Below are 13,573 nucleotides of genomic sequence, written 5' to 3'. Positions count from 1 at the left end.
AGAGGTTTTTATCTTTTGATCAAATAGTAATGTATTCAGGGCACCAGGCACACCTAATATAACAGTTCTTCAGTAGGCACCTTTTACTTTTTTAATGTAACGATATCCAGGATGGATAGATTTTTGGTATCCCCTGGGTGTCACTCTTTCATGAGAGCAGCTACTTCTCGTGGCACAAGAAGTTTCCAGTTGGAAACAAGAAGTTTCCAATTACGCCTTTCTATTGTATTACATTTGATCTCGTGTTTTACTCTTCTATTTTGCTAACATATTTTAACTGGTTAGTAAATAACGTTAAAATAAATGTTAGCCATTACTATGTACAATTACTGCTTTTAATGCATCCTCATTTTAGATATGAGGAAACTAAGGTGCAGAGAAGTTAATTTATTTACTTGACTAAAATGGTGACTTTAAGATTTGAGTAAAGGGAATCTGACCTTAGAGTCTTCATTTTAAACTATGCCATGAAATAGGAACACTTTTTGAGGGTTGTCTTTTACACTTATAGAAGAAAGTTGTAAGTTTAGAGTTAATGATGCATGAAAGAGTGTCCAAAAAATATATTCACATTTTCAATCTTTTGGATTGTTTTACTGAAGGTGAGTTGTGTACAGCTAATATTAAAGAGTATTTATTTGTGTCTGTGTCTTGAGTGCCAAGAGTATTCTACTGTTTTACAATAGAGGCAGTCTTACATAATTCAGTCAGTCTAAGAGCTTAGTCTTAGAATTTGGACAGGATCCTCTGCCTTCTTAATGAGTCTATAATTTGGAGAAATAACTTTTTTTCTTTATTCACTAACTGGTTGATTTTTAATGTTAAAATATTACCGTTATATGTTCATGCTTTAATATTTATATTGGAACTTTGGGGCTTTTTTGGGTGGGAATAACTTAATGCATAGTCCATGGAATAAATAAATGAATTAATGAACATTGTTTTTTAACTCCTTCTGAAGGTGAGGGTGGTGAGATCATCTCCACCAAGTTCTCAGTTCAAAGCCACATTTCAGGAGTCTTACCAGGTCTATAAACGCTACCAGATGGTTGTTCACAAGGACCCACCTGATAAACCAACTGTGAGCCAGGTCAGCAGGCCAAGTGTAATTTTTCTGTGCAAATGCAACTTTCCCCTCTATTTGATATCACTGTGTGAATTCTTGGTTTATTTGTGGTACATTTAATTTATACTCAATTTGCAGTGTATCTGCAAAGAGATAGGACCATGGAATACTGGACATTCTGAAAGTGCAGATTTTACCTGATGCCATGTTAAGAGCCTTCCATGTATAATTTCAGAATGGAAAGTAAAATGAAGTATCTCTATTTAAAGTCACTGTGTTTAGATGCATTTATTTAAGAGTTAGTGAAAAGGCGATCTCTAAGTTAAAATATTTATGAGAAAAAAGTAAAAAAACACCCACTATATGGTAGGCATACTTTGTACAACACAGTTAATATGCTTTATCTCCATTTAAAAGTCATGTGCAGAAAAAGTTCATAACAAATAAATTACTCTTCGTTGATGTACTACCCGTACACAACTGAGTGGGACTAGAAAAGTAAGATAGTAGAATGTTTTAATTGAAGTCCTCATATACTTATAATTTTACAAATCAAATTACCCGAGAAAAATCTGGAAGGGGAAAAAGTTTAAAGCCCTTAATATAAGTAGAGGTGACGCAGGTAGTGGCAATTAACATGAGCAGCAATATTGACTCTGCTGTATGCAGAGAACCACAACAGGTAGATAGAGAAAAAAAAAACAAAAAGAAATTGTCCCGGCCCTTGTGAGTTTAAATTTTTCATGAATATTGGCGCACAGTTCGTGCTTCACGCTCCGTGCTAGTCACCCTGTCCCTAGGTTTATTCGTTTTATAGAAATTCCAGCGCTGAGCTTTGGAAGTGGATTTGCGGAGATCTTACTCTAGCCTCACCTTCAGAAGCATATCATCAGGTAGAGGTGTTTCAGTAGCGTTTGCTTGTATCTTCCTTGCTCTGAAGGTGAGGCTAGTACCTGTCTCCTTTGAGGACCCCGAGTTCAAGTCGTCCTTCAGCCAGTCATTTTCTTTATATGTCAAGTATCAAATGGCCATACACCAGGACCCGCCTGATGAATGTGGGAAGACCGAGGTACCTTTTGCTAAATGTTTTTTTCCTATGTTGATGAGGTTGTCTATGAAGAAGCATAATATCAATATATAACCTTCTTATTCCATTTTCTTATCTGTTAAGTAGAGTTGATGATCCTTACATTGTGTACTACTGAACTTTTGTGAAAACAAGTTATACATCTGATCATTTTAAATCCCTCAGAAAAAAGGATATGTTTTTACTCAGTGTTCTCTCCAGGAACCTGAGTGTATTGCGTTTACACATCAGTCATTGGGCTAAGACAGCAGACGTCACAGAGTGCTCTTTGTGCCAGACTGTGCCACAGCACACAGGGAGGAGTCTCTGTCTTCAAGGAATTGATGATCAAACGGGAAAGACGGACCAATAAAGAAATATATCTTAAGAAGAAGCATGTGGGGAAAAGCTGAATGTGTTGAGGTTACATAGAGCATCATTTAACATGCATTTATCAAGGGCCTGTATTTTCCAGCTGGAGATACTTAGATGAATAAGAGATTGCATACTTTCCACAGTCGGACAGTGATGTTTTGGAAGAAAGATGCCAACAGATGCAGAAGGATTGAAGTTTTGATTTTTTGTTTTTTTTTGTAATGACATAGGATGTGTTAGCTTAAAAGAGATGATTAATAAGGCAGGAGTTAATGCTGCATGTTCCCTGGGAGAATGCTGGCTTCTGGGTCTCGCAGAGCCTTTCTCGGTGAAGTGTGGTCTGCAGACCAACAGCATCAGCGTCACCAGGAATGCAGACTCTCATGTCTCCCCTCAGACGTACTGAATCACAATCTGCGTTTTGAACTAGGTCTCCAGGTGATACGTGTGCACATTCCCATTTGAGACGTGCTTCCATAAGTTCCCCGTTGAGACCTATAGCTGTGGGTGGTAGCATTTACAGATAAGGATTCTGAAAGGTGCAAGAAGTTCCCTTTGATATTCCCAGGAGGTCTTAATTCCTTTCTGAGCGTTATTCTTTCCTACTACCCTTGAGATTCTGGCTTTGTGCCTGCCTGCTTACCAGGTATGGATAGTTGGGCCAAAACACCCTGACATGTTTGATGTGTTCCCGGGAACCCCCTCACCCCCTTTCGGGCTTCAGGCCTCTGGTGGAGTCCATTCTTGCAGACCTAGTTCAGTGCGAAAGTTCATAGTCGTAATTGGGGAGACAGATGGGTAAGCAGTTCCAGTGCTGTTGGATTAGTAAGGAAAGCCACCTTAGTGGGACTGGAGGTTAGGGGAGGTTTTTCTGAAGGAAGTGACATCGGAGCCAAGTCTGAAAAGATGAGTGCCACTTAACATCTGGACAGGCTCTAGGGCAGTGTTCTGTATTTAGGCATAAGGTATGATTGAGGCTTTTTAAAAAAGGCTTAAATTTACATTCACTATCATTGGTAGTACTGAACTCTGGGTACATGATTTGACCTTGTGTTTAAATAGAAATACATAATGGATTTCTTTATCGTAGCCAAATAGTTTTGCTTTAATGATTCATTTTATAGTATCACATGCTTATAGCAAATTCATACAGGTGGGAAAGTTTGTATAAACTATCATAAACTTTCCCACCAGTATGAATTTGCTGTGTTTAGTACTTTGATTTCATACAAGTGAGTATATTTGGCTTTGATAAATTCTTTTACTTTATTCATAGCATTTTATTTACCTGACATCTAACTGAATTCATATGGAGTTTTCAGAGACATTTGAAATGATGTTGTTTTTCACATGGGCGAATTTGTTATCTCACTGAACGTAGTTTCTAAGAAATAACATGAAATAACATTTTGTAAGTCAGGACTCTGTACTGTGCGTTTTTCTTTATATTAGCCTTATTGAGGTGTAATTCACATGCCATTATAAGTCACCCATTTAAAGTATATGATTCAGGGGTTTTTAGTATATTCACAGAGTCGTGCAACCATCCTCACTAGCGCCAGAGTATTTTCATCATCCCCAGAAGAAGCCCCATTCCCACAGTGGTCACTCCTCGTTTATTCCCCAGGCACCCCAGCTCCAGGCAGCCATATTCCACTTTCTGTCTCTGGATTTCCTTAGTCTACAATCAGTATTGTACAGTTCATATAAATGAAATTGTACAATGCTGGTCTCTTGTTGACTGGCTTCTTTCTCTTAGCATAATGTTTTCAAGGTTCATCCATGTTGTAGCATGTGTCAGTACTTCATTCCATTTTATGGCTCAATTAATATTTCATTGTATGGCTATACCAAATTTTGTTTCTCTTTTCATCCATTGATGGACTTTTGGGTTGTTTTCATTTTGGGGCTTTTATAGAAAGTTTTGCTATGGACATTTGTGGACAAGTATTTATGTGGACATATGTTTTCATTTCTCTGGGGTGTATACCTAGGAGTGGAATTGCTAGGTCATAGGGTAACTCTATGTTTACCTTTTGAGGAAGTGCCAGCCTGTTTTTCAAAGTGCGACACCTTTTTAAATTCCCATCAGAAGTATGCAAGGGTTCCACTTTCTCCACATGCTCAGCCACACTCATTTATTCCTTTATTTATTTATTTTTTTAATTTTAGCCATCCTAGTTGGTGTGAAGTGGTTATCTCATTGAGGTTTTTTTTGGTCTGCTCTGCGAGGCTTGTGGGATTTTAGTTCCCCGACCAGGGATTGAACCTGGGCCACAGCAGTGAAAGCGCCTAACCCCTGGACCACCAGGGAGTTCCCTCATTGAGGTTTTGATTTGCAGTTCCCTGATGGCTAATGATGTTGAGCATCTTTTCATGTGTTTTTTGGCAATTTGTATATTTTCTTTGAAGAAATGTCTGTTCACATTTTTTGCCCATTTATAATTTTTTGCCCATTTTTTAAGGGACTAGATGCAAGTCCCTTATCACATATGTGATTAGAAATATTTTTTTCATTCTGTAGATTATCTATATCTCCAGTAGGATTTTTTATTTTACAGTCTGTTTTGTCTGATATTGGTTATAGCCATTCTGTCGTCTTCTGGTTCCTGTTTGCATGATACTTCTATACCATCCTTTTTATCTTCAATCTCTTTGTGTCTTTGAGTTTCGAGTGTGTCTTTTTAAGACACCATATATTTGGATCTTTTTTTTTTTTTTTAATTTGGAGGGAGAACAGTCTCTCCCACTTAGTTGAAGTGTTTAATCCGTCCATATTTAATGTTGTTATTGATAGAGTTGGATTTATGTCTTCATTTCACTTTTTTTCTATGTTTCATATCTTTGTTCTTTTATTTCTTTACTACTTCCTTTTGCACTGAATGAGTATTTTCTAGGGTAACATTTCAATTCCTTTAATGATTTTTTCACTATATATTTTTGAGGTGTAGTAGCTGCTCTAGGGCTTACCATATACATCTTGACTCACAGGAGTGACTACAGATTTATACTAACTTGATTCCAGTGAGGTATAAAAATGTTACTCCTGCTGAGCTCTAGTCCCTCCTCCCCCTTTTTGTGCTATTTATAACATATATGTTGTAAACTCAATATATGTTATAATTATTACCTTATGTGATTTTATGTCTTTTATAAAGCTGAGAAGAGGAATAGGAACAAGTGTTTGTTTATAATTTGTTAAAATTAACCTGACTTTCCATTTCTGGTTCTGTTCATTTGTTCCTGTGGATCTGAGTTACTGTCTAATATAATTTTCTTACTGTAGTTCAGCTTTGTTCCCATCCACCTTCCTTATGATGCTATTGTCAAATATCTTACTTTTCTATATGTTATAGTACCAACAGTACAATTATACACATATTATTTTGTACAATTGCTTTTAAAATCAGTTAAGAGAAGAAAGAATACACACATGTATTTGAGAAGCCTCTGATGTCACGCCCTGGGGCCTCGGCCATGGACGTTGCACAGTCCCCCTGGGATGACGGTGGTCTTACTAGTGTTCTCTTTGTCGCCTTCCCTGATGCTGTTAAGGTGTTTTAGCTCTGTTGGTTTCACATCCAGCTCTTAGGCTCCACTAATGGCTGACTGTTTGCCACATTGTTTTCAGCAGTGCCCCAGGGCATAAATTGCTCCATAGTTTGATTTATTAAATTTAGTCCCCTTTGCAGCAGCAGTTTTTGAGGCCCATCTTTGAGGTTTGTTCTGACCCCAGGAGGGCTCTTCTTCACTGTCTCTTTTCCTGTTTCTCTCTGGTAAACCAGCTGGCCTACGGTTTAGCTTGTTGCCCTCATGGAACTACTAGCCTCCTCTTAGATGCTTCCACCAAAATCTCCATTGTTTTCAAGACTTGCCCTGGGCTTGAACTTCCCTCTGTCCCAGATGCAGTCCCGATTGCTGAGGAGCTCTCTGTTCTGTGGCCTGCCCTCTTGAGCCCCTTTGTGCCGCTGCTCTGGAGCTGCGGGCAGGGACGGTGGCTCATTTCCCTTGGAGTGACACCTCTGCTTCATGAGCAGCGCGCTGGTCAGGAGCTAGGCCCTACTTCTCGTCTTCTCTGGGTAGATGATTAAGTTTTGGACTCATTAACAGGGAATTTTAAGACCTGTGAGCTGCCCTAGTGATAGTTCTGTGTAGGGAGACGGTCACTGCTGTAGATGAGTCCTTCACCTGCCATGTTTTCATCCTAGAAATTCTTTCTTCACTTGGCAGACTCTTGCTCGCAGGTAGAGAGTAAGTGCTCTGTCTGTGGGGCTGGCTGCCTAGACGATCTGATTTGGACATGCTGCTTTGCTTCTCAGGCTCGAAGTGAGGCGTTTTATACTGAAGGGACCTAATTCTTGTCATGGAGTACAAATAGTAGTTTTCCCTTGTACCTGGCTACGGTTTCTACCTGAGGAACCAGCCAGTGTTCCTGTGCTCAGAGGCAGAAAGAGAAGCCAAAAAAGTCCTCCTTTGAAAAGTTCAAATGATGTCCTGACCTGCTTTTTACGGGCTCCATGCAGCAGCTCACTGTGTTGTGGTTTTGTCAATATAATGGGCCAAACTAATTTAATTACGTTCAAGAAAATCCATTTTTGCTTTTGTTGTTGTAAACCATTTGAAGTAAAAAACAGTCAACATACTAACTTGTAACCATATCAGTGCATAAAATCCATTTTTACTCTGTTGGTGACCGTAAAATAAAATCGTTTAAACACCCCAAAAAGTAGGTTATTCTTTGAGAGATTTGATGAGAATATAAATAAATATAGATTGCTTTGATATGCAGAATAGCAAGTCAGTTCTTTTTAGTAACATCTTTAGAAAAACAGCACATAATTGCAGATGGTGAGATGGCATAGGATTTAGTAAATTATTCTATATGTTTGTTTCTATTACTGTTTTCAATCATTCAGGTAGATACCAGATTTTCAGAAAATAATACTATCTAGATAAAATAAAACAGGAGTAATTTGTCACCTATCTTTTGTATAATACAATATAAAGCCAGCATTTAATAATCTTTGTTTTTCCAAATATCAGTAATTCCATATGATACAAACATGGGATTTTTAGCTGGAATTTTATTGTTATATTGTAGAAAACAGCGTTATCTAATAATGTTTATTAAGTACCAGTTGATCTGAGCTCTTCTAAACTATTTGAAGAACGGGCTGTAACCATAGCTCCAGTAGTCTCATCACAATTCTGAGGCATTGACTAAATTTTCCAAATTTTATTAAGGACTTTCAAACATAAAGGACAATTGAGAGAGTGGTATACTGACCACCTGGTACCCATCACCTGGATTCAACAGTGGTTAGTTTTCCGTGTTTGCTTTATCGTTTTTTGTGTGTTGAATCATTTTAACTTAGATTATGCATCATGACATTTTACTCCTGAAGTCTTTAGCGTACGTCTCTGAAAAAATAAGATGTGCTTCTTCAAAATGCAGTGTCATTATCACATGTAAGAAAACTGATGATTTGTAAATACCATCTAATATCTGTCTCATTTAAAAGAAATTCCCATTTAAAAAAAATCAGTATCCAATCTAGGTTCGTAGATTACATTTAGCTGTATATTAGTTTATATTTTTCAAATTGTATAACAGCTTCTACCTTTCAACTATTTTTTGTGATATTGACTTGTTTTTTCAACTTTTTATTTTGAAACTTCTGAAATTTATGAACAGAAAAGCTGAAAGAATACAGTGAACACCCACATACTGTTCACAAAGAGGTTCACTGGTTGTTAATAACTTTTGTGAAATTTGCTTTGTCATCTTTTCTTTACTGGAACCATTTGAAAGTAAGTTGTGGGTATTATAACACTTCACCTGTAAGTACTAAGCATGCATCTCCTAAAACAAGTATATTCTCATGTAACCACAACGTTTATCATTCCTAAAAAGTTAACAGAAATTTTATAACATCATAATCCATATTCAGATGTTCCCAATTATACCCAAAATACCTAGAAAGCTTTTTTTAGAAAAATACTAGATCCAGCAAGGTTCCTGCCTTGAATGAAGTATTATATTTATGCTGTGTTTATAATATGGCTGTTATGTTTCCTAGGTCTTTCTAAATTTTTTTCTTCCTCATGACATATTTTACAAGAGTGTAGGCCACTTGTTTTTAGAATGTCCTTTATTCCGTATTTGTTTCTAGTGTTCAGATTCAGCCTACATGTTTTTAGGTGTAGGTGATATGTACTTTCTAAAAAAACCCTTTTATTGAAGTATAGTTTCATACAGGAAAATGCACATAGGTGATCAGATAGATGAATTTTCCTAAATTGGACTCACCCTTGTTCAGAGGCACTCAGATCACGAAATTGACTACTGCCAGCCCCTCGGAGCCCCCTCTCGTCCTTTTCCCGTCACTGCCAGTACTTTCTTGACTTGTAAGACTGCAGGTTAGTTTTGCCTGTTTTGTACTTCAAGTTGAATCACGTGCGTACTCTTTTGCTTGTGGTTTCTTTTGCTCAGCATTATATTGAGTGCAATTCATCTGTAATTTTGTGTGTTGTAGATTGCTCAGTCTCATAGCTGTATACTGTTCTAGTTATGAATATACCATAATTTATCCATTTCTACTGTTAATGGGAATGTGAGCAGCTCCTGGTTTGGGGCTACTATGAATAGTGCTGCATGTGTACATCCTTTCACATGTCTGTTGGTAAACATATGGGCACATTTCTGTTGGGTATACACCTAGGATAGAATTGCTGTCATTAGGTATGCAGATGTTCAACTTTTAGATATTGCCAGTTTTTTCTAGGGGTTAGGCCAGTGTTTTTTGTCCTGCTGTATCATATCAGGCAGCACATAACGTCAGGCTGCCCTGTATTTGTGCTGCTAGGTCTGCTCACTTAGATGGATGGCAGCCATCAGATCTTTTTATTGTTAAGTGCCATTTTCACCTTTGTAATTAGATCTTTCCATTGTAAAGGCACATTACTCACTATTTAAAAAGTGAACTGTGGGATGATATTGGTATTTTTGAGAGATTTTGAAAAATCTCTGTCCCAATCACCTATTGTCCAGTCATTTTATCATCCTTTGGTGTTTCTTGCCTGAATCAGTTATGGGAAGGTGGGAGGGACTGCACAATGGTGAATTATCTAATTGTTTTATTTTCTTCTACATTTATTATCTGAAATTACGTATCTTCTGTAAAGAAGAGCTTTATCTTCATTTACCTCCCCTTCCCCCGCCCCCCATCATTTTTCCTTCTGGTATCACTGTGGGCTCATGGATTTAAAAATTTTTCGATTATAATCCATTGCTATCTTTTTTTTTTTTTTATGCTTAAATTGTACCAAATTTGGCCAGTAGGATTCCCCTCAAGGGAGTCTAAGTATTTATTCCCTTTTTATCTGGTTCAATAAGATGTTCCAGACTAATGTGCTTTTCTTCTTCCGGGTTTGGAATCAGCCTTTCTCCAGTGAGTCCTAGCTCCTTTTAGTGGAGAATAGTATTTTTGTGCCTAAATCAGGATGCTAGTTATGCTCTTTAGGTACATGACAGTGGCTTCTGAAAGTCCAGGCCAGTTATCTTAAAGAATGTCCCACATTCTGTATTTGTCCGAATCTTTCCTCCTGGTCTAATTTAGCTTCTTTGTTGCCCAGATTTCCTGTAGACTGAAAATTAAGTCTAAACCTTGATTCAGGTTAAACAATTTTGACAAATATGCTTCATAGGTGATTTTGTGTATATCGTATCATGTCAGAAGTTATATAATGATGGGTTGTCCCAGTATTGATGCTAATTTCAAACACTAGGTTAAGGAGGTAACGTCTAGATGTCTTCATTGTAAGGATAAGATTTTCCCTGTGTTTAGCAAGTTATCTGTAGGAGAGTTACTTCTGCACAGATGAATGTCCCCTTCGTCAACAGCCTTTCATCTCGTGGTTTTAGTATCCACTGATGATCTTTGTTTGTTTGTTTTTGCGGTTGGCGGGCCTCTCACTGTTGTGGCCTCTCCCGTTGCGGAGCACAGGCTCCGGACGTGCAGGCTCTGCGGCCATGGCTCACGGGCCCAGCCGCTCCGTGGCACGTGGGATCTTCCGGGACCGGGGCACGAACCCGCGTCCCCTGCATCGGCAGGCGGACTCCCAACCACTGCGCCACCAGGGAGGCCCTGGAGTTGGCTTCTTAATTTAATTTTAGTTTTTAATAGGTGATACATTTACATAGTTCCAAAGACAAAACTACAGAAAGAGAGATTCACTTAGAGAAGTCCCCTTTGTATATCCCCTCTACCCTGTCCCCTGCCCTCTGGTAATAACCATTTTAATTAGTGTCTGGTGGTGTTTTTTTTTTTTTTTAATAAATAAATTTATTTTTGGCTGCGTTGGGTCTTCGGTGATGCACAAGGGCTTTCTCTAGTTGCGGCGAGCCGGGGCTACTCTTTGTTGCGGTGCGCGGGCTTCTCATCTCGGTGGTTTCTGTTGTTGCAGAGCACGGGTTCTAGGCACACGGCCTCAGTAATTGTGGCTCACGGGCTCTAGAGCACAGGCTCAGTAGTTGTGGCGCACGGGCTTAGTTGCTCCACGGCATGTGGGATCTTCTCGGACCAGGGCTCGAACCCGTTCCCCCTGCACTGGCAGGCGGATTCCTAACCACTGCGCCACTAGGGAAGCCCCTAGTGTCTGGTTTATCCTTCTAGAGTTTTGTTTGTTTTTCCAAAAATAAACAAATACATATGAATAAGCTTATTTTTCCTCCTTTCTTTCACCAAGAAGAACATTCTGCGTACACTCTTTGGCACCTTTCTTCTCTAAAAACATATCCTAGGGATTCCTCTCCTATGATATCATAGAGATCGCCCTCATTCTTTGTTTTTTCCACCACATATTTTTTCTTGAGTAGACATACGATAGTTTATTCAAGCAATCTCCTATTAAGATTGGCTTGTTTCTAATCTTTTGCCGTTATAGGTAGTGTAATTTTGTCATTTTGCATTTGTGTGAAGGTGTACTTTTTTGCTTGATCTGACATAGTGCATCAAAAGACAAAAGCTCATAGAATTTTGCTAGATATTGCCGCATTTCCTCCACAGTTGTACTCTTCTGTGCTCCAGAGCATGAGAGTGCCTTTCTCCACAGCACCCCCAAAAGAGCGTGGTATCAAACTTTTGTGTTTTTTTGTTTTTGTATCCTTGATTAATTTTTAAAGTATTGAAAAGATGTTAGGAAGAGTGTCTTATTTTGGATAACTTCTGTGATCATAGGCTGAAATGTGTATAAAGAATTTTGTAGTTTACTTTATATAGTTTAATGAAACAGGTGAGAGACTGATGCTGGTGGTAACACAGAAGTGGAAGGGAGTAAGCAAAAAGGTTCTAAGGGGTGATGAAGATGATGTACTGTTATTATCCCTAATAACCAGGAATATTATTAACAACGTAAATTATGAGGCTTAAAAATGATCTAAGAGTATGCTTAATGACTCATAACACTTTTCTCAATGAGAATATGAATCTTCCTTGTTAAATTTAGTGACTGAATCCAGGTTATTGCCTTAATAAAATATTTAAGCAGTGAGAAATTAGACCCTGTCTGGTCTATAAGAAGTCTGCTTGCACTAAAGAGGCAGGCTTACATGCCCCTTTTCCTCCTCATTGCAGGATAAACATGTTATGTGATTTTGTGTGTATATGTGTGCGTATCATATCATAGTTGCATTGTTTTAGAATTAAAGGAAATTTGATTTAAATTTTAGAGAAATATATATTCCTATCTCTCCTTTTTATGTGAGGTCGAGTCTTTTACCTGAAACATAGTTAGGGGGTATAGAAAGTAAACCTGGCTTGAGTGATGTGCTCATAAGTCACTGTGTGGCAGTGTATTGGACGTGTCTAGTGTCATGCAGGGAGGGCCCTCTGGTGGCATCATTGTTACGTACCCCCTCTTCATTGCTGACCACCCCTGTGGCTAGGGTGAGGGCCTGGGCAGCACCTCTCATGGGCTGTGACTCCTCTGATTTTATTCTTCTTCCATTGTGTTGACAAGAACCCTTCTTGAACTGTTTGTTCTGTGGCTTTGTTATCTGCAGTGGACACCTGCCTACTTTTAGTAAGTCCCTATTATAGGTCTGTACTACAAAGGATTTCCTTTTGTGAGCATGCCGTTCTCTATCTAATTAAACAGCCGAGGTTCTCAGGCTTCATGGTCACCCGCGTTCCGTGTTTTCATTTTCCCTTCTGCTGTGTCACACATTCACAAGTTAGTGACAAGAAAACATAATCATGGGAGATGAAAATAGTTTATCACCTGCTAGATGTCTTTGTCAACGCTGGAGCCACTTTTCTGGCGTAGATTACAGAGCCCATCATCTTAGTTTCTGTTCAGATTGTTTAAAACGCAGCAGTCTTTGAATCCATGGATGAAGATAGTGGAAGTGTTATCCTAGGCGACAAGTACTCAATTGAATAACGCCAGACAGTTATTCTCTATTTGTTTGTAGATAGTCATAACATTGACAATGTTACTTACCATTTACTCTTTTTTAAAGAAATCTTTAAAAGGCTTCTTTAAAAGAAAAAGATGAACAAACTTTGTTTTTTAGAGTAGTTTTAGGTTAAAAGGCTTTTTTGGAAAGAAGTTCACATGTTATTTGAAAGACATATCACTAGGATTAATAAATCTGAATTTTATATTTTTACTTTAATTTTCTAAAAAAGCCTTTTAAATTGAAAGTTTCAAGCGTTCATAGGGTAGAGATAATAGTTTAGTGAACCCCGTATGCCCATCGCTCAGCTTCGGCACTGTCAGCACTTAGCCCTATTTCCCCTTGCCACTTTTTGTTTGTTGTCCCTGAAATTATGCTCTTTTACCTGTACATACTTTAATTTCTCTTTGCTTATTCCATCAGGTGATCTTGTATAAATTTAAAAGTTACAGTGATTGAGGTATTTCAGGCTACTGTGCTTTCCCAGAAAGCACTGTTTTCTAAACTGGTTCAGAGAATTTACTGTGAGAGACTCACATATCAGGAGACCTCTACTTCTGAGGGATATTTATTTTGGGGAAAGTTATCTTATATTCAGGCATAAATG

At 38.2% G+C, this 13,573-nt stretch overlaps 1 protein-coding gene across 9 annotated transcripts in view; it reads left to right on the top strand.

Moving 5' to 3' along the window:
• Positions 1-13,573, top strand: part of ATE1 (arginyltransferase 1) — a 171,364-nt gene that overhangs the window by 33,533 nt on the left and 124,258 nt on the right. For 4 of the 9 annotated variants that reach the window (XR_003797048.1, XM_029245396.1, XM_029245392.1 and 1 more), the window contains 2 exons: positions 962-1,090; positions 2,007-2,135. Coding sequence is in view for 8 of the 9 variants with exons in the window: in XM_029245396.1 (XP_029101229.1) it covers positions 962-1,090; positions 2,007-2,135 (258 nt within the window). In the remaining variant the exon portion in view is untranslated. The remainder of the gene's footprint in view (positions 1-961; positions 1,091-2,006; positions 2,136-13,573) is intronic. The other 5 variants (XM_029245400.1, XM_029245393.1, XM_029245397.1 and 2 more) reach the window with 2 other exon arrangements.

Source organism: Monodon monoceros, unplaced genomic scaffold (genome assembly GCF_005190385.1).
Source record: "Monodon monoceros isolate NGI ecotype Baffin Bay Population unplaced genomic scaffold, NGI_Narwhal_1 Super_Scaffold_4, whole genome shotgun sequence".
Lineage (NCBI taxonomy): Eukaryota > Metazoa > Chordata > Mammalia > Artiodactyla > Monodontidae > Monodon > Monodon monoceros.
The sequence above is the reverse complement of the archived record's forward strand: the minus strand, read 5'-3'. Positions and strand labels throughout refer to the sequence as shown.